Source organism: Fusarium pseudograminearum, chromosome 1 (genome assembly GCF_000303195.2).
Source record: "Fusarium pseudograminearum CS3096 chromosome 1, whole genome shotgun sequence".
NCBI lineage: Eukaryota > Fungi > Ascomycota > Sordariomycetes > Hypocreales > Nectriaceae > Fusarium > Fusarium pseudograminearum.
The window spans coordinates 6,654,686-6,676,015 of record NC_031951.1 but is presented as its reverse complement, the minus strand read 5'-3'; the positions used below and the strand labels follow the sequence as shown (position 1 = coordinate 6,676,015).

Genomic DNA, 21,330 nt, shown 5'->3' with positions numbered 1-21,330 from the left:
GCTAGTTTATATATAGTCAGACTTACTGGAGGACATCAACAGGATGTTTTGGAGATTGAGAGTTGAAGTGGATGAATAACAAAACATTAAACGTATGACTGCCTTAATGGGTGATATGGCGATTGCATTGCCTACTGGTTCTGTTATGCAGCATTCGCATGTGATATGTGCACTCTACTGCAAGTAACAAGTCTCAAACGAGAATTTCCTTGGCAATATAAACTATAACCGTCGAGGTTTGGCTCCCAAAATAGATTGAAACGCCTATAACGTCATTATTATTTATTTGCTAATTGACCTTGGAAGCTCGGGAGATCGGCACAAGAATTGGACAAAGCAATGCGCCTTGCATTCTTGCCATATGAGATACAGTAAATATGAAGTAATTGAATACGGATAACGGCACTTGATAACCAAACGGGTACGGCGGAAGAGGGGTTACAGCACGGCAATGCCCGGGGGTGGAGTTTATTGTCAGTGGTTTGCATCATCGAGATGCTGACGTAGCGCTATTGAATTGGAGTAGTGACTAGAAATGGTTATATAGAAGTAAGTCTCTGTCTTGGCAATTGAATTGTTCCTGAGCATTATACTGAGTAAAGACACAGCAGCAAAAATGGTTTATCAACACGGAGACCACCATGATATCCCCAAGAAGCACAGGGTTCACAAGTAAGATAGCCTCACTTCCTGTTTACTCTACCCACCTCTACAACAATAACTAACAATGCTTCAAGGCCTGGCGCGTGGCTTCCTGCCGACCATCGTGTGCACAGAGAGTACATGCGTCGCGTGACAAAGCACGCAGATGACAACCCCAAAGAACTCATCCCCGTTCTCCAAGAGTTCAAGGAATTCATTGAGAAGACATCTCGTGTGTACATGTACTTTACACAGATGTTTGAAGAGATCCCCCAGAAGCAACCATACCTGAATGATCCCACGGGAACACCGCAGATTCGCGACTATGAGCACATGCTGCAGGTGCTGAATCACATCTTTGGCACTGCGCCAGAGTGGACGGATGCGGCTGAGAGTGTGGGCATGGTTGGAGTACCACTTTGTGCGATTTTCGATTACCCTATGGGAACACCCAGGTGAGTCTTTTATGACAGATTACAGAGGTGAGGATGAGGCTGATTAGTATTTAGTGGATATGCTGCATTCTTGGACCCTGATGTGAACCGGATGCTCAAAAAGGTCCTCAATCACTGGGGCAAGTACCTCATGGTACGTTACTCGAGCGTGAAGCATTGAGAACAAAGCTGACTCTGTATAGACGCCCGACTCGGCAAAGGTCTTGGGTGATCACACGCAGGGCTGGTTTGGCCCGACTGGTATTCACGATCTTGTCGAAGTTGCCAACAAGCCGAATGGTACAGACATGAAGTTTGAAGACATGTTTATCTGTGATCCTTCAGCCAAATACTACGGTTACAAGTCGTGGGATGGTAAGTCATTATTCGCCAACATGAAATCTTAGAAGCCGCTGGCTGACGAACCCAGACTTTTTCACCCGTCAGGTCCGCGACGATGCTCGTCCCGTTGCGTCTCCTGATGACAACCTTGTTATCGCCAACTGCTGTGAGTCCCGAGTGTACAACATTGAGCACGGCGTCAAGCTCCGCGATCGCTTCTTCGCAAAGGGCCAACCCTACTCCATCCTCGATATGCTCGCCCACGACCCTCTAGCTGAGAAGTTCGCTGGCGGAACGATCTACCAGGCTTTCCTCTCCGCTCTGTCTTACCACCGCTGGCACACCCCTGTCTCTGGAAAGATCGTGCGCGCTTTCGTCCAGGACGGTACATACTTTAGTGAGCCTCTCTTCCAGGGTGTAGGGCAGCCTGGATCCATGGAGATTTCGTCTGCAGGTTTGTCACAGAGTCAGGGTTTCTTGAGTGCGCTGGCTACAAGAGCCATCATCATCATTGAAGCGGATGAACCGGCTATTGGACTGTTGGCCTTTGTCGGTATCGGTATGGATGAGGTGAGTACCTGTGAAATTACAGTCAAGGAGGGTGACCATGTGAAGAAGGGTCAGGAGACGGGCATGTTCCATTTCGGAGGCTCGACGCATTGTGTTATTTTCCGCAAGGGTGTCAAGGTTGAAGGATTCCCCGAGGTCGGAAGACAGGAGAATGTGCCTGTGCGAAGCAAGCTGGCTGTTGTCAAGAAGTAATGATCATATGAAATCTAGGATAGGAATTAGGAAAAATTGTATGTATTATGACTTTTATGATTATTCGTCTTTCATTCTCTCATTAGCTCATTTCTTGGCATCCTCCTTCATACCAGACTGAACCCAGTTCTTGGCTCCAGTAGCCTTCTCTTCCAGCTCCTCCTCAGACAGCTTGTTCAGATCAAAGGCAGTGTGAGGGGTGGGAACATGGCGACCGGCCTCGAAGCCAGGGCGCTCGAGGAGCTTGTAGAGCCACTTCTCCAGGTGAGGGAACTCGGACAAGTCGACACCAGCCCACTCTGTTTTGTTGCGTTAGTATGTGAGATGAAGTGGACGACGAGAAGAGACTTACTAGCAGCGGCTACCCAACCCCAGATGGAGATGTCGGCAATGGTCACCTTGTCGCCGACAATGTAGCCGGATTCTTGCTTGGACAGATGAGTGTCGAGAGTGCGGTACAGACGACGGGTCTCGTTAGTGTAGCGGTTGATACCATACTCAATCTTCTCAGGAGCATAGCCTGGGATGGTTTGTCAGTGTTGTATATCTGGGAAGATGGAGGTGACAACATACGCTTGAAGTGGTTGGCCTGTCCCTGCATAGGGCCAAGACCACCCATCTGCCACATGAGCCAGCTGGTCATCTCCCAATGCTCAGCAGAGCCTTGAGGGAAAGAGAACTTGTGGTCCTTGTCATAGCGATCAACGAGGTACTGCAGCATGGCGCCACTCTCAAAGACACGGATTTGCTTGCCATCGAGTGTGTCGGTAAGAGCAGGGATGCGACCGTTGGGGTTGATCTTGAGGAACCACTCTTCCTTTTGCTCATTCTCGGTCATCTTGATGGCGTGGACCTTGTACTCGAGGTTGAGCTCCTCGAGCAGAATGGAGGGCTTGATGCCATTGGGGGTGTTGGTGGTGTAGAGGGTGATGTCGGTCTTGATCTTTTGAGCCATGTTGACGAATTGTTTGCCCAGGTTGGCAATGCGCGCTGTCATTAATGTTTTGTGTTTGTGTTTGTGTTACGAGTGAGTGAGTGAGTAAGTGAATGAAGGTGGAGAGAGAAGGGGGATGATGTGATTTTTATAAGAATGGGTAGAATATGTTGGTTGAGCTTGACTATGGTTACAGCACAGTACTTATGCCTGCATGGTGAGGGGGCTCGTTGGTCTGGGGAATGAAGTGGACTGGATCAATTATTCATGAGGTACATAGTAGGGTCACCTTAGTTTAGATTTCTAATCCGAGGCTACCTTACTTGGTGTGGAGGTGCCGCAACAAACCCACATTGGACCAAGATTGTTACTATAGTCTTTGTAATCAGCCCGTCTCCGAAAACTCCATCCATCATGGAGTATTCAATACCGTCTCTTTATTGACAGAATGATGCTATCCCGTTCCGTGATTTGTAAGTGTTGTTCTTTTTTGTAGCTGATGATCTGACACTGCCATTTCTGGCAATTCCACAGGCAGAGTCAGCACCTTGAATGGATAGGGATTCATTGATGTCATTGCTTTGAACTGACTGCACAACCACAGCCATGATAGTCTCGGATTTTATTCACTATAGCTTTATCGATAAGGAAGCATTAACTCCATCGTCTTTTCAACGTCATCAATCTTCTTCCCATTCTCTCAAGCGTCCATTTCTATTTGCAAGTGCCGGCCCCACTTCCGGATCCGAGTCTTTACCCCGGGCCGGACTGTAAGTTAAGGCGCAATCTACGGATATAGCGCTACGATGCCTGTCTCTCTTTGCCTTGACTCGAACGCAGTGCTGCAGACTGTATCCACATAATGAGAAATAGCAAAGCACTACATTTCCTTTGCAATGTTTAAAGATAAAAGTTTACTGCGGTTACATAGATAGAGCTATTTTTGAATCAAGATTCCTCAACGAAGAAGTGGATGCTAGGTGCTGAGCAGTGCTTGTTGCAGGGAAGCGAAAGGCAATATTGTCTTTAAAGTTACCAATCACCAAATAATAATAAGGTTAGTCTTACCCTTAGCCGCAGACAAGTCGACAGATAATTAAGTTACATGAAGATATTATATTACCTTGGAAGCACAAAAAGAAAGATTCATTCGCGAATTAATCAGAACAGCAAAAGAGAAACTCCGGTACAGGGAATCGAACCCTGGGCTCCGCGGTACTAGTCTCTCAGGTTATGAGAGCGCGAAATGTTAGCCACTACACCATACCGGATGTTGATGGCTGTTATACCAGGGTGTTCGCGAGTAGCGGCTATACAGATAAGCAAGCGGCCAATGTCCAGGTTCTCATCCCGGTCTTGTGAGGGCATTGGAGTCATAATGCTCAAAAAGTGTAATTGAAGATGGAAACCCTATCCCTTGGTCCAGGTTCTCATAACCCTGCATCATTTTTTTTGCTATGCATGTTTGCAATACCACTGCTTTGTCTTCACCTGGTTATAGACTCTCTTTAATGCTAAACCTTACAAGTGATCCGTGGATGCCTGGATGTGAAAGAGTCATCATTGAGCGAATTGTTGAATCTTAAACTGTGTACCTGAGGACGTAGAGAAGTCAAAATGCTTCAACTTGCAGTGCGCACATGTTATAAACGATGAGTTTAAAATATCAGACAAGCCACTTTTGTCGATAATGGTGCAGAGGAAGATTTAAGCTTATATGCTGCGCTCATTTTCTGAACTTACACCCATTTTAAACTAAGTCTTCTAATTTCTTTCGAGTATAAAAGAATCCTCACCACCAACAGGAATCCTCTGAAAACTTCACACTCTTCAATCTAACCCGACTGCACATCAAATATCGCACCACCTTTCACCAGCCCGAATCACAAACACACTTCTCAGCCCGAAGCGAAACCCATTTGTCTTCTACATCATCGCCTCGCTCAAAGACCCAAGACTTATACACACGCATCCTACTACTGTAGCACGCTTGCTGTTGTAGTTGGCAAGGAAATATTCACACTCGCCTCATATAATACTGTAAGGTTGGATATCTTACCCACTTACCCATTCCACCCCTATTTGAACTTGTCGTTACTAAAATCTTAGACAACTCCTACCTATATAGCAACATGTCTAGCCACGCCTCCACAGTCATGGACAGGCCTCACCCCTTCCTGAGCTTGCCCCCAGAGATCATCACTTGCATCGTTGACAATATGCTTGAGATGAACCATGACTGTGAGCAGCCCAAATGGTGGTGGTCTTCGCCTGGTAATAGCCCAGGCTTTAACCCTTTGCAAAGATACAAGGACGCACTCAGCCTTGCTAGATCTTGCAGGACCTTTTACACCCTCCTCACCAAGCAGATTTATCGCGCTGACGTGTGGAACAACAACTCGGCTGCACTGTTGAGGTCGGCCAAGAATGGTAGCTTGGAAGGCGTCAGACGATCTATCGAGGCTGGAGCCGACATTATAACCGGCGACACTACCGAGTCAATCGTTTTCAGTGACATCAATGGTGAGGTCAAGGGTTTATTCTTGAACACATGGTATCCCCTGGACCTTAGCGACCAGGTCACTGCTCTCCATTGGGCTGCCTACCTTGGCCACAATAACGTTGTCTCTCTTCTGCTTGAACACGGAGCCGACGTGAACCATCGCGTCCGTGTTGAAGGTATTGATGACGCTATAGAACGTCACAACGACTACGAAGAAGACCTGGAATCGTACCCCGTCAAATTTAGCTGCGATGTCTTGACAGATAATCTCGAACATAGCCTTATTTGTCTTGAAGGTATCCCGAAAGAAGTGGCCAGATGGACTCTGGAACATGGAGCGAATCCTCTCTACTTTGCCATCGAAGGAGGTAACTGGGATACGGTAAAGTTACTCATCGATGCTGGTGCGGACTTTGTCACGCATACTGGAAGTGGAATCCATGCTCTTCATCAAGCTGTAAGCAACTGCAACCCTCATCTGGTTGAGTTGCTGCTGGAGCATGAGTCCGTCGCTGCCAATACCAACACCATATTGGATACGCGCCGCGCAACAGCTCTACATCATCTCAACTATGAAAGGGACGGAAACGTGTCCAAGAACTGCGATATAATCAAGCAACTCGTCAAGAACGGCTTTCAGGTCAACAATACAGATGGCTTCGATGCTTTGCCCATCGAGGAAGCTATAATGCACCGATCGTATAAAGTCGTGTCGCAGTTCATCCGATCTGGTTCGCTGATACCCGGTGAGCTATCTTTCAGATTCTACAGACACATCTCCCCTCCTTCTCCAGAGATACAAAAGGCGTTGAAGGAAGCCGGACGCAGCGGCCTTGCTGATATCTGGCATCGCTCAGCTCCTGTGATGCTTACCACGTCTCTGGCGATGATACGAACGTACCGCCATTTCTATAAGCTCGTCTACCAGGCAAGTGAAATCCCCGAACCTATGAACTCTTATGACCCTGGCCAGTGGGAAGTTTTTTGGATAGGGAGCCCGGTTCACATCGAACGGACAGAGTTGGGCGGATTAATTAAGATGAGGTACTGAGTAGCGACGGGGCAGTACACCGTTTGGGTAAAAGTATGAACAACGTCTGAAGCGCCAACTTCGCTACATCGAACCAGGAGTGTATTATAACATTGGAGGGGGAAATCACGTTTGTGAGTTTATCTGAGATACCCATGTTCAGCATCAAGAAAGATGAAGTCTTATTGCGTAGCCTTGTTCCAAGACCTATCTCTTAGCTAAATACGAACATACAATAAATAGTAAGACTACCTATTAAAATTGCCATTTTTTTTTGTTTGAAGTCTGCTTGGTGCCCTATGTTATATATAGCTAGTCCATGACAATCTATGCTTTTCCGCTGCTGTTGTATATATCTGTCCACCTGAAGTGCCACCATCGTCCGACAGAAGGGCCTTCGAGGTCACCGGTGTCAGCGATGCCATCTTCACCACCATCCAGCCGACCAATCTCCACCTCAACAGCGAAACCCCGATCGTGACACACATCGATGAAGGATCTCGTCCTGGCAAAGTTCTCTACGTGATCATGGGGACTCGTATGAACCATGATAGAGTCAAAAGGTAGAAAATATACAATGTCTTCCATCTGCGATACATCTCGAGCATGACCAAGGTGGAGCGAGGGGGGGCTGTAGCTCATTTGATCGCTGCAGATGCTGCCCAAGATAAAGTGAGGAGTTGGTCGACTTTTAGCGTCGGGAACAACTGTTACCAGCTCTATGAGACAAATTGCACAGCATGTCCCCGACTTCGACCTGGCGGATAATGCTGTGGACGCTGGTATCCTGCCGAAGAAAATCGAGTATTAGAGTCGCTTCACTAGGGGTTCTGTACCGAAGCAGCTCTATGAGCCTTCGGTTAGCCTCCTGCTCTGTTTCCAAGACTCCGATGTGTTGTCGTAGCTTGTGGACTCTCATAGGCAGATTGTATGTACATGCTACTCCATTCTTGGCACAGCTTGCGCATTGTGGCCGAGCTCCGTTGCACTGCGACATGTCAGTAGGTATATCAGTTGCCAGTTCGTGGTGCCGTACTCTGGTCTTCCGTTTTCGACAAAATTCGCAGGCGATTGAGACGCCGGCTCGGTGCTGACGAGGTAGTGGAGTGCGGGAACTCTGCGCTGGGGGTCTTGAACGTTGAAGAGCGGGGAGAAGAGGACGGTTGCGACTCAGATCTGAAGGAGCCATTGTCCAGGATAAGTAAGCATAGGTAGTCTATGTATGTTGCATACTAGAGTCTCTAGCCATGAAAGGATAAGGAGATGACTATATGGTACTAGCTTCTAGGCCTTGACGAGAGTCGGAAGGGGAGTCAAGATGCTGTTTACGCCTTGATGGGAGAGAAGAAGGGGACTGCGGGGCGATCTTCCATACGGCGGAGAGATATATCCATGCTAATGATACCCAACCCAGCGAACACCGGTCATGCGATCTGGTGCCTCCGATTGGCTGTTCCAGATTTGTCGAATGATCGTCATAGTACATTAACAGCACCTGAAGCTGTTATACCGGGGAGCTAGGATGTTTTCTTGGCTTTACACTATGAGTAGCATCAACGGGAAGGCTTCCCCCAATTACAACCGAGGCGGAACACACCATCAGCACTATTTAGTGATATTCTGTTCATAATTTGTGTTTGAGGCGGTAGATACCTGAGATAGATTCTGCGCATGCTTTCGTTCCATGAGAAGGACCAGCCCTTGCTAAACCCTGTCTCTCAGGCATGCCGTATTGGAAGCACCTCAACAGCCCGTTCTTGTGTCTATATCGCGTCACTATGGCAGTAGAAATTGTAAAATAAATACAATACAACCACTGGCGCCCGATCATCCGCATTTGAACCCTGGTATGGAGTGAGACAGGGTACTCCAAAGCCCACAATTCGTTTCCTTCAACTCCAAAGCACGTATGTCTAGCGTCATACCCTGTCGAACCCTGCCTAAATCATACCCTTCGACCTCTTCTCCTCATAAATTGTACGACCTTCTTCTTTCAGCCTCGAGTCATCTGGCCTAGTAAGATTGACTTGCGGCATGAGAACAAATGCCAAGACAAACGCGAGACTGGCTGCACCCGCGCCGATAAGGAAGATGATACGGAACCCTTGTCTGTAGGCGGGGACGAGAACTGATCTGATCCTCTCTGCTTCGTCTGGTGCGACGGTATCAAGGAAGGATTGAGGGTTCCCTAGCAAGCTATTTGAATCACGACTGTTAAGGTTGAGAGAGGAGAGAGAACCGGCGAGGACATTGTTTCTACAACCATTTGGTCAGTAATTGCTCATTCTGACATATGATACAACATACAAGACTGTACCACACACTGCAAGACCCAGTGTTGCACCCAAGTTCCTGACGAAACTATTTCATGTGTCAACTTCGTTCTCGTGTTGCATTTGTTATGGATCACTTACTTGCGAAATGAGGTGACAACTGCCATATCACGCCTATCAACACCAGCTTGCGTAGCAATGAGCGCACTATTATTCTTGTCAGATATCGTTCAGACATCACAAACTCCCCAACTTACGGCTGAAGTGTATTGCCAACTCCGATACCAATGAGAACAGAATAGCCGATCTGCTTGTCCACGCCTGTGTTCTCATCCAGGGTCGACATGAGACCAAGACCAACAGCCCAGCACAACCACCCAAAGAGTATACACTCGCGGTACCGACCGATCCAGTGGACGATAAGCCCCGAAAGAGTGCTACTGGCGGTTTGGAGCAGAGTGATTGGGAGAAGCATTGCTCCGGCTTTTGTGGCCGAGTACCCGTAGACGAGTTGGTAGAAGGAGGGTATGTAGTAGACTTGCATGACAAAGTTCCAGCCATTGATGGCCATGGTCAGACACGCGCCGTTGACTATCTTTGACTTGAATATGTGCACTGAATTGATTAGATGATAGTATTTGTAGTCGTTGAGGTACCTACGTGGTATCAAGGGGTACTTGGGGCCCTTCCACTGCCAGAGCATAAACGCAATGGATACTGCTGTACCTATTGCCAGAGTCGAAATCACTTGCGTTGAGTTCCAGGCATATTCCTTTCCACCCCACGTCAGCCCTAGAATAACAACAGTCATGCCAGCGAGAGCAAGGAAGATGCCCAAGAAATCTACAGCCTTGAGTTTTCTGGGTTCTTGTCAGCTAAGTTATCTTCCGTTTACTGTCCGCACTTACAATTTCCAATCCCCCTGCACCGTTTTCAGAGGCATGAAGAAAAGCACACAGAGAGTCGTCAGAAGCGTCAAAGGCAGTTGCATCCTAAAAATCCATCGCCAGGAATCTTCTGAACCTGATGAGAGCGCACCTCCCACGACAGGCCCTATACCATTGGCAATCGCAACCACAGCACCCTGATAAGGAAAATCGTTAGCCATCTTCCTCTCGAATGCTCTTCGGGCGACTTACTAGAATGCCCTGATATTTGCCCCTTTCTCGCAAAGGAACCACGTCGCTTACTATAAGCTGCGCAACCGTCATTAGACCGCCTCCTCCGATGCCAGTGAAGGCGCGAAAGATGGTGAGTTGCAGTACTGAATCTGCTAGAGAAGAGGCGAGGGATCCGATAAAGAATATTGCAAGGCCCATAAGGAGAATTATCTTGCGAGACCAGATGTCTGACAGTCTTCCATACATGAGCTGTCCAACAGTTGAAGTTCTGTAGTTGTCAAAATGCGTCCACATGCTCGAATGGTATTGCTCACATGAAATATCCGCTGGCTATCCATGAGACCTGGGCAGTTGATCCCAAGGCATTGCCGATAATGTACAGACTCGTGGCCAGCATGGTCTGGTCCATCAACGCCAACAAGTCGACAGTTGCACACGCTAGGAATATCTGTCTTTCATATTAGCTTCGTAAATTTTTGATGGGCTGTTGTAACACACTGTAATAATGGCCCTCGGAGGGACATAATTTGTCTGCTCATTGAACTGATGAGTCTTGCCATCTTCAGAACCCCCGTCGACGGCGATGGGGTTTGTTGAGCCCGGATCACGGCTCATGACAAGATCGTTATTCGAAGCACGAGTATCCGGCATTCTTTATCGTCTTTACTTGGACAACACGCTTCAAGCGTCTCGAAGAGTCAACAATCAATCTCTCTGTAGTTCCAACTTTGCAATCCTTTTAATCCGACCCAAAGCCTAGCCCTACCTTGATGCCAAGACTCTCTCCTTAGACTGATATTTTAGATTCTATCCTCAAATTACACATACAGGGATCGGCAAATACGACGAGAACCCTTTCGGCCGGCATGAAAACGTGATGGCAACATTGTACCACATAATGGGGAATTGAAAGGGAAACAACCTTCGAGTTCATCAGGGTTCTCTTAGAAACTGTTAGACTTGATCTAGATGTAGAGAATTTGCTTCATGTCTCCACTATGAACCTCATTGTCCAAAATCTATCAGGGTCCTTCTCTGCAGGGGATGACACAACTGAACTTGGAGGAGTGATGGGTATTAACCGAAACTGTATGAATTAACAATGGAGTCCGATCAACTGTTAACAAATACTATTATTCACATACAAGAGTGCATGTGTTCTTTGGTACTCATGTATCTTAGTACTTTCTCATAATGTAGCCAGTCACCTTGATGGTCAGACGCACTACAGCAAAATCCCCGATATGCCACACTAACAACCTCACTGTCCTTACAAGGCTGCTTCTAGGACAAGCTATTCAACTAAACTAGTAAAGAAACTGTAGATCATTAAGGGATGGTTAATTTGCCATTCTGAGAATCCATTCTCTTTGGCCCGAGACTGTCCTGAGCATCCACTTCACTGCCGCGTGGAAAATGATGATCTTATTACCTTGAAAATCTCAACTGTGGATTTGGACCTTGTTGATTGGTATACAGGTGTCTTTCGAGGGAAATAGCTCCTTCGGGTAGTCATGTATCTAACGTCGGCATTCACCCGAAGCAGACTAACATGCGATTCAAAAAGGCTGACAAGAAAAAGAAAAAGACTCGTCTAGAATCAGTTATATATCGGCTCCTTTACGCTTTCAACCCCTATGCTCTGTGCTTATGTCTGTGTCAACTCCGTCTAGTCTTTGAACCACATATTTATTTCAATATGGCTAGTCCCAACCCCCTCAACGTGTACAAGGGACAAGACTCTGTTAAGAATTACTTCGATCCTGAATCAGCGCCACCGCTTCCCTTAGTCGAGATCCCGGACTCTTTGAATCCTTATCGACAGGATGGAGTGCGTATCTATGCCAAGATGATGACTATGCATCCTGCGAACAATGTGAAAGCCATGCCAGGTATGGGATCAACCCTTGTACATTCCTTATGTCTTTCTAATGGAAGTTCTAGCTTTGAACTTGTTGAACAGTTGCGTCGTTCCGGGAAAGACCAAGACAGTTGTTGAATACAGCTCTGGTTCGACTGTCTTATCCATGTCGCTAATCTCGCGGGCCATACATGGCATTGATGATGTGCGAGCATTCTTGAGTAACAAGACCAGCGCAACAAAACTTCAGCTCATGCAATTCTTCGGAATCGATATGTAAGTCATTCATGGTACTAAAGCTATGGATAAGTCAGAGCACTGATGCGTTGCCTTCAGTACACTCTTCGGAGGCCCATCTCAACCTGAACCCCTCGACGAGCGTGGTGGTATCAGAGCAGCCCAGAGACTAGCACAGGATTCGGACGAAACCATCATCAACCCGAACCAATACGAGAACAATCTTGTCAGTAGCTAGCAGTCTGAGATTCAGTTAGATGACTAACGCTGTACAGAACTGGAACGCACATGTCAAGTGGACAGGTCCGCAGATTCATGCACAATTACCAGAGATCAACTTGATCTGTGCAGGAATGGGGACATCAGGCAAGCTAAACAGCCCAATACCTCCTGGGCTTCATCTGTTAACATGTTCAAGGTACTATGACTGGTCTTGGCACCTACTTCAAAGAAGCCAAGCCTTCAGTATACCGACTAGGGTAAGCATCAGATTCGAAAACAAAGTTGACACTACAATGATCCATGACTAACATCCTTGTAGGGTGTGCACAGCACCTGGAGACCGAGTTCCCGGTCCAAGATCGTTCGCCCTCATGGCTCCTGTCCAGTTCCCATGGAAGAAAGCAGTTGATCACATCGAAGAGGTTGACTCACACAACTCCTTCTCCACGTCACTGGATTTATGCCGTAACGGCATCGTTTGCGGCCCATCTTCTGGGTTCAACTTGACAGGACTATTTCAGCTCATCGAGAAGCGCAAGGCTGAAGGTTCTCTTTCGGATCTGGCCGGACCAGATGGAACTATCAACTGCGTCTTTCTATGCTGTGATTTGCCGTACCAGTACATAAGCGAGTACTTTGACAAGCTCGGAGAAAGTTATTTTCCATCCATCAAAAACGAGGTATGTGGTTACAAAAAGATGCGATATTCTCTCTAACAATGTCTAGGATCTTTTGAAAGTCGACCTTTATAGGTATGACGAAAAGTGGGAGCGAACAGCATCTGAAGCCATTGATGCGTTCTTCGATGTTGATAGAGGCGCTCTTCTCGACATGGTGCTTGCAGACCCCAAGAGTGCTTCAGTAAGCACAATCGATTTACGTGGCATCCTTCGTTCGAGACAGGATACTACGATCATTGATCTGCGACAACCTCAGGATTTCAGCAACTTCCATCTTCCTGGTGCCGTCAATATCCCCTTTGTAAATGACAACACACCAAGTCCCTTCTCTGATGCTAAGCTCTTGGAAACATTATGGAAGAGTCTTGAAGACACATTCAAGAAACCTGACCAAGACCTTCAGTCTCTGCTGCAAGGTAGAAGGATCTTGCTTACTTGTTATGACGGAGATAGTGCTCGTGTTGCGACAAGTGTTCTTCGTGCCAAGGGATATGAATCCGATAGTATCCGAGGCGGGTTTCAGGCACTGAATAAGATGAGGGATAGCTCAAACCAGACTTCTGTAAATGGTGCCAAAGAGTCATCGTCTTGGGTTGGCCTGACTCGGGAAGTTTTGGGTGTTGGACCTTCGCAATCAACTCGTGTCTCATTGTAATTCAGAGGTCGTAAATATATATGAATAGCAACGGGAATATCTAACTGACTCCCCATGCTCCTAGGACATTCCTCTTACTTTCACCTCTCGTCTTCTGACTTCCATTCTCCAGTTTCCTTACTCGATTCACAATGAGCCCGACGCATACCGGCCCAATCACCGTGCAAAGCGTGATAGCCCAAGTGACTATGAGGAAAATATCGGACGATTGACCGTTCTCTGAACGACCAAAGATACCCTTACTCTCAGCTAGTGCAGAAATCAGATAGCCAATCTCTCCCCTAGCTACCATGCCAATACCAACGATACATGCTGGATAAAGTGACAGTGCCTTCTCAGGCTTTGGTGTCGAGTTGCGTGTATGAGGAGAGACTTGCGATGTGTTCGTGTCTGGAATGGCCTGTAAAGGGACAGCATCACGTTCTTCAGATTGCTGTTGAGAATCACTGGATCCTTCTCGTGCTGAAGTATCTGTGCATTGGGCACCAGGCGCTAGAGTCTTTGATGACTTTTGGAGGGTGGGCGCGATCTTTCGTACAGTCCGGGCGAGGGCTCTGAAAGGGCTGGTGAAGGAAATAAGCCATAGCCCACATGCGAGTTTTGCAAAAATCATTAGAATCGTGTAGATGACTCCACGCCAGACCGTAGGTCCTGTGAACATTTGGGTTATGGGAACAGAGAAGCCGATAGACGCCTAGAATGTCAGTATTCATACGTGATATTACGTTTATTGAACTTACAAAGAAGAATGGCTTGAGAAGTCGCTGTAGGACGGGCTCATAAAAACGATGGAATACTTCAGCACCTGAACCACCTTCCATGATCTTTGGTGGAGGTGTTTGAACAGAAGACTCTCCCACAGCCTGATTATCAGTGGTCGAAGCCTGTTCCGATTCTGTGGCTGTAGAATTGTCGATATCTAAATCCAAATGTGGTACTTCAGAGTCCCACCAACTAATAGTTGCACCAGCGATGTAAGCGGCCAAGAGACTCGAAGTACCAGCAAATGTTGCCCCAATAACCACACCAAGAAGATACCCTGTATGGATAACAAAGGCAGTTTGGTTCATACCAAGAAGCTTTGAGACCATGGAGGATGGGTTTGCCCCGCGGTAAGAGTTCAGGCGGATAGTAACTGGCACGACGATAAATCTGCACAGAATAGGGATAACAACTGCAAAAGCGAGAGAAACCGCGATGGGTCTTACAACAGTGACAACGTCGAAAGAATTGCCGCCGAGGTTTGAAATAACCTGCACCATAATAAGACCAACCACATCATCCATCATAGCAGCGCTGGTCAAGACGACACCGAGACGAGTCGAAGAAAGGCCACTTGTGCCGAGGATCGTGAATGTTGTGCCGAGACTTGTAGAACAAAGTGCGGCACCTGCTGCAAAGGCTTGAAGGGGAGTCGAGTCGAGCATAGACATGACTGCGAAAGAGAAGCCGATAGGAAGTAAGATCCCAGTTGTGGCAACGGCAGATGAGAGACCGAGGTTAGCTTTTAGGGATTTGAAAGATGTTGAAAGACCGCCTATGGATATGTCAGTATGTGGTATTTTTGACTAGGGATTGAAGCTTGCCTTCAAATACTAGAAGAATCAGACCAAGGTATCCAAGCTGCACCACAGCATTTTCAACTTCGTGAGATAGCCATTTCGCCCCTGGTGTACCCCAAGCTATACCTATCGCGACTTGGCCAATTAGACCACAGTAGGCGAGTTTATCGAGGCCATGATTGATTAGGTTCAAGAGAAGTACAAAGCCAGACAATATCGCAATAATTGTTATCGAGGGTTCGTGATAAGGAAGTGAAGCTTCCATGTTGGAATGGTGATGATGTTCAGGGTGGATGTTCAGGGTGTTTTTGCTAGCTGCTACGAAACAAGTATGAGATGGGTCGGATATTTAATCTTCCGGGATCAGGACCTGTACCTGGCAACGATCGACAGCGTTTCTACAAGGTCCCGTGGAGTGCTATTTCAAGCGTTTCAACCCTGTTTTGTAACCGTTGTGAAGTTTAAATTGTATGAGAACGGGCTTTTGTATAACTTTGGGTGTATCATCCCGAGAGCGTTTACTATCGGGCCGCGGATATTTGACAGCTAACAACTGACGGGTAGAGTCGATCGTGCGATGCGAGTAATGAACCATGTTTTAATGACTAGGAACACTATCAGGGATCCTGACAGGGGCTACGAGCTCGTCAACTCACATTCTGAACTCTAACTGCAATGTACGGACTTTAACTTATGCGTGTGATTGGAGGTTGTACTACACGTGGGTTAACACGATGCGCCAAGCATAGAAATTGGTTTTGTATGCATTAATATCCCTCTCTACCGTTGCACCCGGCAACTTTGTAGCTTATACATGCATCCGATCCTTGGCCGCTGTTACGTCAAGACTCACGAGCTCGACATCGCTGCCATTGCTCTTCTTATCGCTCCACCCTGTTGCACCAAGCTCAGGCGAGTGTCCCACAGCCCACCGGCCGGGCCCTGAATTGCCCTCCACATACGGATTCTCGTCAATCTCTTGGAAGCCTCGGTCCACTGTTCTCCGTGCAGGATGCGTTGAGTTTCCTGTTGGTCGGCCTGACTCGGCGTAGCTGTATTTGGAGCCCTTTCTGTGAAGATACGGGCGGAGAGCAGGTAGGCAGGCCACTATCAGACCTATGTAAAGGTCAAGGCCACTCCATAGTCCTAAGATTGGTTAGAAACGTATCTTGAACATTGTGAAAGTGGCTTACCAATTGTTGTTATGGATGCAAAGTCGCCAACCTTGGTGAGTTGAATCGTTAAAAATCGAGTTAAAGAAAACGCAATGTCGATAAAACCAAGAAGGAAGATTCCGTAAACACCAACTCTGACCTTTGGGCGCAGGTTAAGCTTGTGAAGAAGGAGAAACGGTAAAGCAAATACTAAAGGTACGATTAGTATGAATTTCGCCTGCAACGGGAGAGATGTGGTGAGCTCACGAGCAAGGGATCCAAAGAAATGCAGCGCCCAAGAGATTTGGAATGTTGTAACAATCGGCCAATCGTCACAGACCTTTTCAGGTCCTAAGACGGACCTAACAGATGAGTTAGAATTCGATGTAGAGAAGGTTTTATATCGATTGACTTACCAATTCCTTTGAGTAGGGAAACAAAGGAATATTAGGAGGCTCATTGATACAGCATATGCACAAACGCAATAAGCAACCACCACCCAGAGCACAATCCTTGCCTTGCGCATAAAGGTAGGAAATACCTGGAGGTAGACGACAAGAAGAGAGGCTTTGCAGAGGTAGAAGGTTGTGAAGAAAGGAATCGTCACAGCCCAGGTAACCTACGGAAGGATTTAAATTAGCATTGTGGTTTGTACACAAGTAATTTGGTCAAACTGACCTTGAGGGTTCTTTGTAGCTTCTCTAGTGGCACATCCCAATTGACCAGCGTGTAATTGTTGGCAGGATCCATTGCCCCCTCGACCACGAGTATAATGTCGAAGATTGCGGAAGTAAAAGCAGATATGAATGCTAATATGCGTATCCAGTCTGCAACGATGAGACTTTGCTTCTGTATCACGAGGCGCAGATAGATCCGAGCGATGATAATGGCTAATGCCACTGCAACGAGTATAAACTCGACTGCCTACACATTCTGGTCAGTATCAAAGGATGTAAATGAGGATATGGATATCCTTACAATCACAGTAGCAGCAGACGGCGCGGTAGCCATGGTGAGTTTTGGGAAAAGGAATCAGAGCATCAGAAAAAAGAAATTGTATATCATGCAACAAAGTAGGGATTGCGATGATATTACAATGCAATGCTCGGGAACGGAGATCGGGAAAAGTAAAACTGAAATGACATGACGCAAGCCAAAGAAAGATGGGACGGTTGCCCTTGATAAACCCGAAAGTTTAATGCATTAGAGCTTGACTATCCGACAAGGGTTCGTCAGTATCTGATGATTGTACATAAAGTACGTACAGTAAAGCCTCACCTGAGATCGTCAAGTCGAGATCCATCCCCCACGAATTGGGGACTTGGCGTCGTTGCAGACTCTCTGATATGGCTTACATCCATGTTGACTCGGTGGAGAGAAACTTCCCCTGCAGATAGTGAATCCGGAGTGTTCCTTGGCCACTAAAACTCTGAAGAATGGGTACGAGACTAAATAAGAAGGTCCTTGTAGACGTGTTTAGAATAGAGTGATTTCTTTCATTATTATTTACCTCTTGGAAATTCAAGAATCTGGGTATGTGTACCTCTCGTAAGACACAGCCATAGCGTCTTGAACTAGACTGCTAACCGACATTGTAAGCCCAGCCAAACCTTATCAAGTGGCGTTTTCCAACACGGAAACATCAACAGATGTCAACGCGTCGGTGATTAAGTCCTTCAGTGGACTAGACAGGGGATGCTAGGCCTGAGTGTTAAGGTTTGCACTAGAGTCTCGGGCATGTCCACTCAAAGGTGGGATACCGTTACCTGGGGAAATAATTACTCTTTGTTCCCGTCGCTCATCCCACTTTGCAAACGAGACAGCAAGCCATTGTTTCCTCGCCGCGTTCTTCTAGACTTTAAAAGCATCGAAAGACTGGGGTAACGTCGGGCCATGGCTGCTTATTTATGACATGTTACAACATGAGTCGCGATACAGGCGCCACATGCAAAAACAACCAACAAAAACTAACCAAATCAGATCATATCAGGGACTTACGTATAGGAGACAGCATTATAGTTCGGTAATTATGCAGACAAGCCAAAACAATCGACCTGCAGCACGCCAAGGAACGCTCATGCCGAATGCTACCTCATGCTCCTGCTTCCCGGTAGATCCTTCGCCGCTTTTGGTGCCCCCCCTGACATGACCTCGTGGCTGGTCTATTGATGCGATACGCCCATTTAATCATGAGCTATTTACTCTCTTGCTTATCGAGACTCTTAGTCCAGGGGCTTCTCAGTGGAAGCGCCTTGTACAGTATCGTACCAGTGCTATTAAGTTGAGACATGTCGCTCAGGCACCAATACCAAGGCTCAGTAGAGCAAATGCCCAAGACCTAATTCCGCACTCTCACTCGATCTCTCATCTTTTCCGTATCTAGTCCGGGAAGCGAAAATTCCATATCTGGAAAGTCGTACTGAAACATGGTCCCACGGACATGACACGGGATCGTTGCGAAAATACTGCAAAACGTTGTGTTTATCACAATCACAGTCACAATCACACAGGACCTGTGCATTTAAGCTTTCTCCAAGAGCTCTATTGGGAATCTCAGATGAAATATTGTTGATTACTACCTACAATCCGGTAATGACGAACACTCTTTTAGTGCTTGTGAACACATTCGCCCCTCTTTCGTAGCTTGGCAGCATCCGTCTTTGCCTCCTCTGACAGATCGTTGGCGTTGAAACCGCCAATGGTGCGACGAGCCAACTTGCCGCTAGCTTCATCATCGTTGGGAAACTTGGCCTTGACGCCAAAGTCATGACCCTTTGCAACATAGAGCACCTCTCCACCTACCATGGTGAGCAACACCTTCTGCCGACCAAGCTCCGCCTCGGGGACCTTGAAAAAGTTGTTTTCCAAAACGATGACGTCGGCTAGCTTGCCCTTCTCCAGTGATCCAATCTGCTTGTCGGCGCGAAGGAAGCGTGCACCGTTGATCGTGATGGATCGAAGTGCCGAAGTGCGTGAGATGCCGCTGCCAGGAAAGACACCGTCGAAGGGTGGACCCTGAGAGGCTGGCGAGTTGGGATTTTTAGGGTCACCTGATCGTGTGACTGCGACTTTGAGAGCAAGGAACTCGTCAAGGGGATCAATCTGCCATAGTCAATATCCATATCCAGCTTTGATAAAATGAGGTAAACTTACAGGCCAGTCGCTTCCGTACACAAGAGGGCGACCTCGCTTCTCAAATTGTGCCCACGCTTGGAGGTTGTCCATGCGATACTCGGCAAGAGAGTTGAATGTGTTGGGGATGTAGAATGAGCTGAGCTGCGACCACTGGTAGCTGACGATAGGGTCAACACCGAGCTTGGCATATCGAGGCCAGTCACTCTCCAGCGAAAGCTCATTGTGGGCTAGACCGAGACGGACGTCCTTGCCAGGGTGCTTCTTGCGGAACGCCGCGGCAGCGTCAAGACCAACCTTCACAGCAAGATCACCGTCGACGTGGAGTTGGGCGTCGATGCCAGCCAGGAAGAGTTGTTCAATGGTCTTGGTAAGTACTGCAGGCTTCCAGTAGGGGTCGTTCAATGAATTCTTGTCGGGGGCCCAGGTGCTGTTCTCGTTGGAGGCGTTGGCAGGGGCCCAATACGGGTCGACGAGAGCGGCGGTGTTGGAGGGGTAAGTGATGACACCGTCGATGAAAGCCTTGATGGCTTGCCACTTGAGGGTAGGCTTGGGTCCGACGACAGACTTGTCGTTCCAGGACTTTAATTGCTTGGTGACGTTTTTGACGAGACCAGATACCCCATCAACTGAGCTGGGAGCCTCAATACGATAGTCGAAGTAAGCGCGTGCCGAAAGACCATCTTCTTTCTTGATGGCACTAAAGACAGTGTGATGTCCCTCATCAGCGGCAGCATCCTGGAATGTAGTGATACCAGCTTCGCGCAGGAGCTTGAGGGCGGCACGACCAGCCTCAAGGTTCTCAGCCTCTGTGGGAGGAGGAGGACCAGCGAGAAGGCTAGAAGCGCCATCTTGGAGGGGACCAGCAGGCTCTTGACTTCCGGGAAGACGGACGATCTTGCCGTCTGCGGGATCCTTGGTGCTAGCATCAATCTTTGAGAGTTCAAGCGCGCGGGAGTTGGCGAGGATAGTGTGGTAATCGCTTGAGCGGATGATGACAGGTCGTTTTGTGCTGAGCTTGTCGAGCTGAGCCTTTCCAACGTTTCCGCTCTTCGACACAAGGCCCGCGTAGTCCATGTTGACGACCTCGATCCAATCATCATCACCCTTGCCGGTTTCGCCATCAATACAGCCCTGAATGTGCTCCAGGACCTGTGCAATCGTCAAAGTCTGATAGCTCAAATCGCACTTTAGAAGGAAGAGACCTCCCGAAATGAGGTGCATGTGAGAATCCACCAGTCCGGGCATGACCATACGGCCCTCGAGGTCAATCACCTTTGTCTTCTTTCCAATGTACGAGTGCACGGTCTTCTTGTCTCCAGCATACTCGATCTTGCCTCCGCGCACGGCCATGGCGGTGACCATGTCGTTGGAGGGGTTCATGGTGTAGATGTTTCCATTGTAAAAGACCGTGTCGGCGGGAGTGACTGCGCCGGCGACGGCCAAAAGGGCGCTGACGCAGATGGTGAGAAGGCCACGAGCCATGGTTGTGTTGACGGTGATGGCGGTGATGAGTTGAATGAAGCATGCAGCAATAGCAGTTTATATATCCTTCCCATATGTCCTTGCACTGCCAGAGCAAGGGTTGACCAACGGTCGAGATGCTCTCAATTATGCAATCTTTTACCCCAATCGAGTCAGAAAGCCGACCGACCGGTACTTGGAGGCTCCGGGTCTTGATTCCTCTACGATCCGGCGCCTGCATCGCCCAAGTTCGGTTAAAGCTCATGCATGCAAGGCACTTCTTCTTAGGGATAAGTGGATTGGACCCTGGCCCCGGCCCCAG

General features: G+C 47.8%; 8 protein-coding genes across 8 annotated transcripts, besides 1 other annotated feature; 3 read left to right on the top strand and 5 right to left on the bottom strand.

Moving 5' to 3' along the window:
• Positions 1 to 616: 616 nt before the first annotated feature.
• Positions 617 to 2,180, top strand: FPSE_05731 (uncharacterized protein; the record flags this gene model as incomplete). Its single annotated transcript, XM_009258849.1, has 5 exons — positions 617 to 672; positions 738 to 1,097; positions 1,152 to 1,230; positions 1,280 to 1,451; positions 1,507 to 2,180. 5 exons carry the CDS (start codon positions 617 to 619, stop codon positions 2,178 to 2,180), a joined length of 1,341 nt encoding a protein of 446 aa, XP_009257124.1.
• Positions 2,181 to 2,267: 87 nt separating this feature from the next.
• On the bottom strand, positions 2,268 to 3,135 carry FPSE_05732 (uncharacterized protein; the record flags this gene model as incomplete). The annotated part of the gene is made up of 3 exons (XM_009258850.1): positions 2,268 to 2,479; positions 2,533 to 2,700; positions 2,754 to 3,135. The coding sequence occupies 3 exons, from the start codon at positions 3,133 to 3,135 to the stop codon at positions 2,268 to 2,270; spliced, it is 762 nt and encodes a 253-aa protein (XP_009257125.1).
• Positions 3,136 to 3,205: 70 nt separating this feature from the next.
• Positions 3,206 to 3,231: a microsatellite.
• A 2,015-nt stretch (positions 3,232 to 5,246) lies between these two features.
• FPSE_05733 (uncharacterized protein) lies at positions 5,247 to 6,668 on the top strand (the record flags this gene model as incomplete). The annotated part of the gene is made up of 1 exon (XM_009258851.1): positions 5,247 to 6,668. One exon carries the CDS (start codon positions 5,247 to 5,249, stop codon positions 6,666 to 6,668), a length of 1,422 nt encoding a protein of 473 aa, XP_009257126.1.
• A 1,919-nt stretch (positions 6,669 to 8,587) lies between these two features.
• FPSE_05734 (uncharacterized protein) lies at positions 8,588 to 10,692 on the bottom strand (the record flags this gene model as incomplete). Its single annotated transcript, XM_009258852.1, has 9 exons — positions 8,588 to 8,903; positions 8,955 to 9,008; positions 9,062 to 9,127; positions 9,178 to 9,535; positions 9,581 to 9,780; positions 9,829 to 10,004; positions 10,060 to 10,309; positions 10,356 to 10,489; positions 10,540 to 10,692. The coding sequence occupies 9 exons, from the start codon at positions 10,690 to 10,692 to the stop codon at positions 8,588 to 8,590; spliced, it is 1,707 nt and encodes a 568-aa protein (XP_009257127.1).
• Positions 10,693 to 11,740: 1,048 nt separating this feature from the next.
• FPSE_05735 (uncharacterized protein) lies at positions 11,741 to 13,696 on the top strand (the record flags this gene model as incomplete). The annotated part of the gene is made up of 7 exons (XM_009258853.1): positions 11,741 to 11,933; positions 11,986 to 12,178; positions 12,239 to 12,365; positions 12,415 to 12,484; positions 12,558 to 12,618; positions 12,681 to 13,041; positions 13,088 to 13,696. The coding sequence occupies 7 exons, from the start codon at positions 11,741 to 11,743 to the stop codon at positions 13,694 to 13,696; spliced, it is 1,614 nt and encodes a 537-aa protein (XP_009257128.1).
• Positions 13,697 to 13,736: 40 nt separating this feature from the next.
• FPSE_05736 (uncharacterized protein) lies at positions 13,737 to 15,129 on the bottom strand (the record flags this gene model as incomplete). The annotated part of the gene is made up of 2 exons (XM_009258854.1): positions 13,737 to 14,390; positions 14,437 to 15,129. 2 exons carry the CDS (start codon positions 15,127 to 15,129, stop codon positions 13,737 to 13,739), a joined length of 1,347 nt encoding a protein of 448 aa, XP_009257129.1.
• Positions 15,130 to 16,066: 937 nt separating this feature from the next.
• FPSE_05737 (uncharacterized protein) lies at positions 16,067 to 17,423 on the bottom strand (the record flags this gene model as incomplete). Its single annotated transcript, XM_009258855.1, has 6 exons — positions 16,067 to 16,404; positions 16,452 to 16,622; positions 16,680 to 16,774; positions 16,829 to 17,031; positions 17,091 to 17,336; positions 17,391 to 17,423. The coding sequence occupies 6 exons, from the start codon at positions 17,421 to 17,423 to the stop codon at positions 16,067 to 16,069; spliced, it is 1,086 nt and encodes a 361-aa protein (XP_009257130.1).
• A 1,596-nt stretch (positions 17,424 to 19,019) lies between these two features.
• Positions 19,020 to 21,029, bottom strand: FPSE_05738 (uncharacterized protein; the record flags this gene model as incomplete). Its single annotated transcript, XM_009258856.1, has 2 exons — positions 19,020 to 19,514; positions 19,566 to 21,029. The coding sequence occupies 2 exons, from the start codon at positions 21,027 to 21,029 to the stop codon at positions 19,020 to 19,022; spliced, it is 1,959 nt and encodes a 652-aa protein (XP_009257131.1).
• Positions 21,030 to 21,330: the final 301 nt, after the last annotated feature.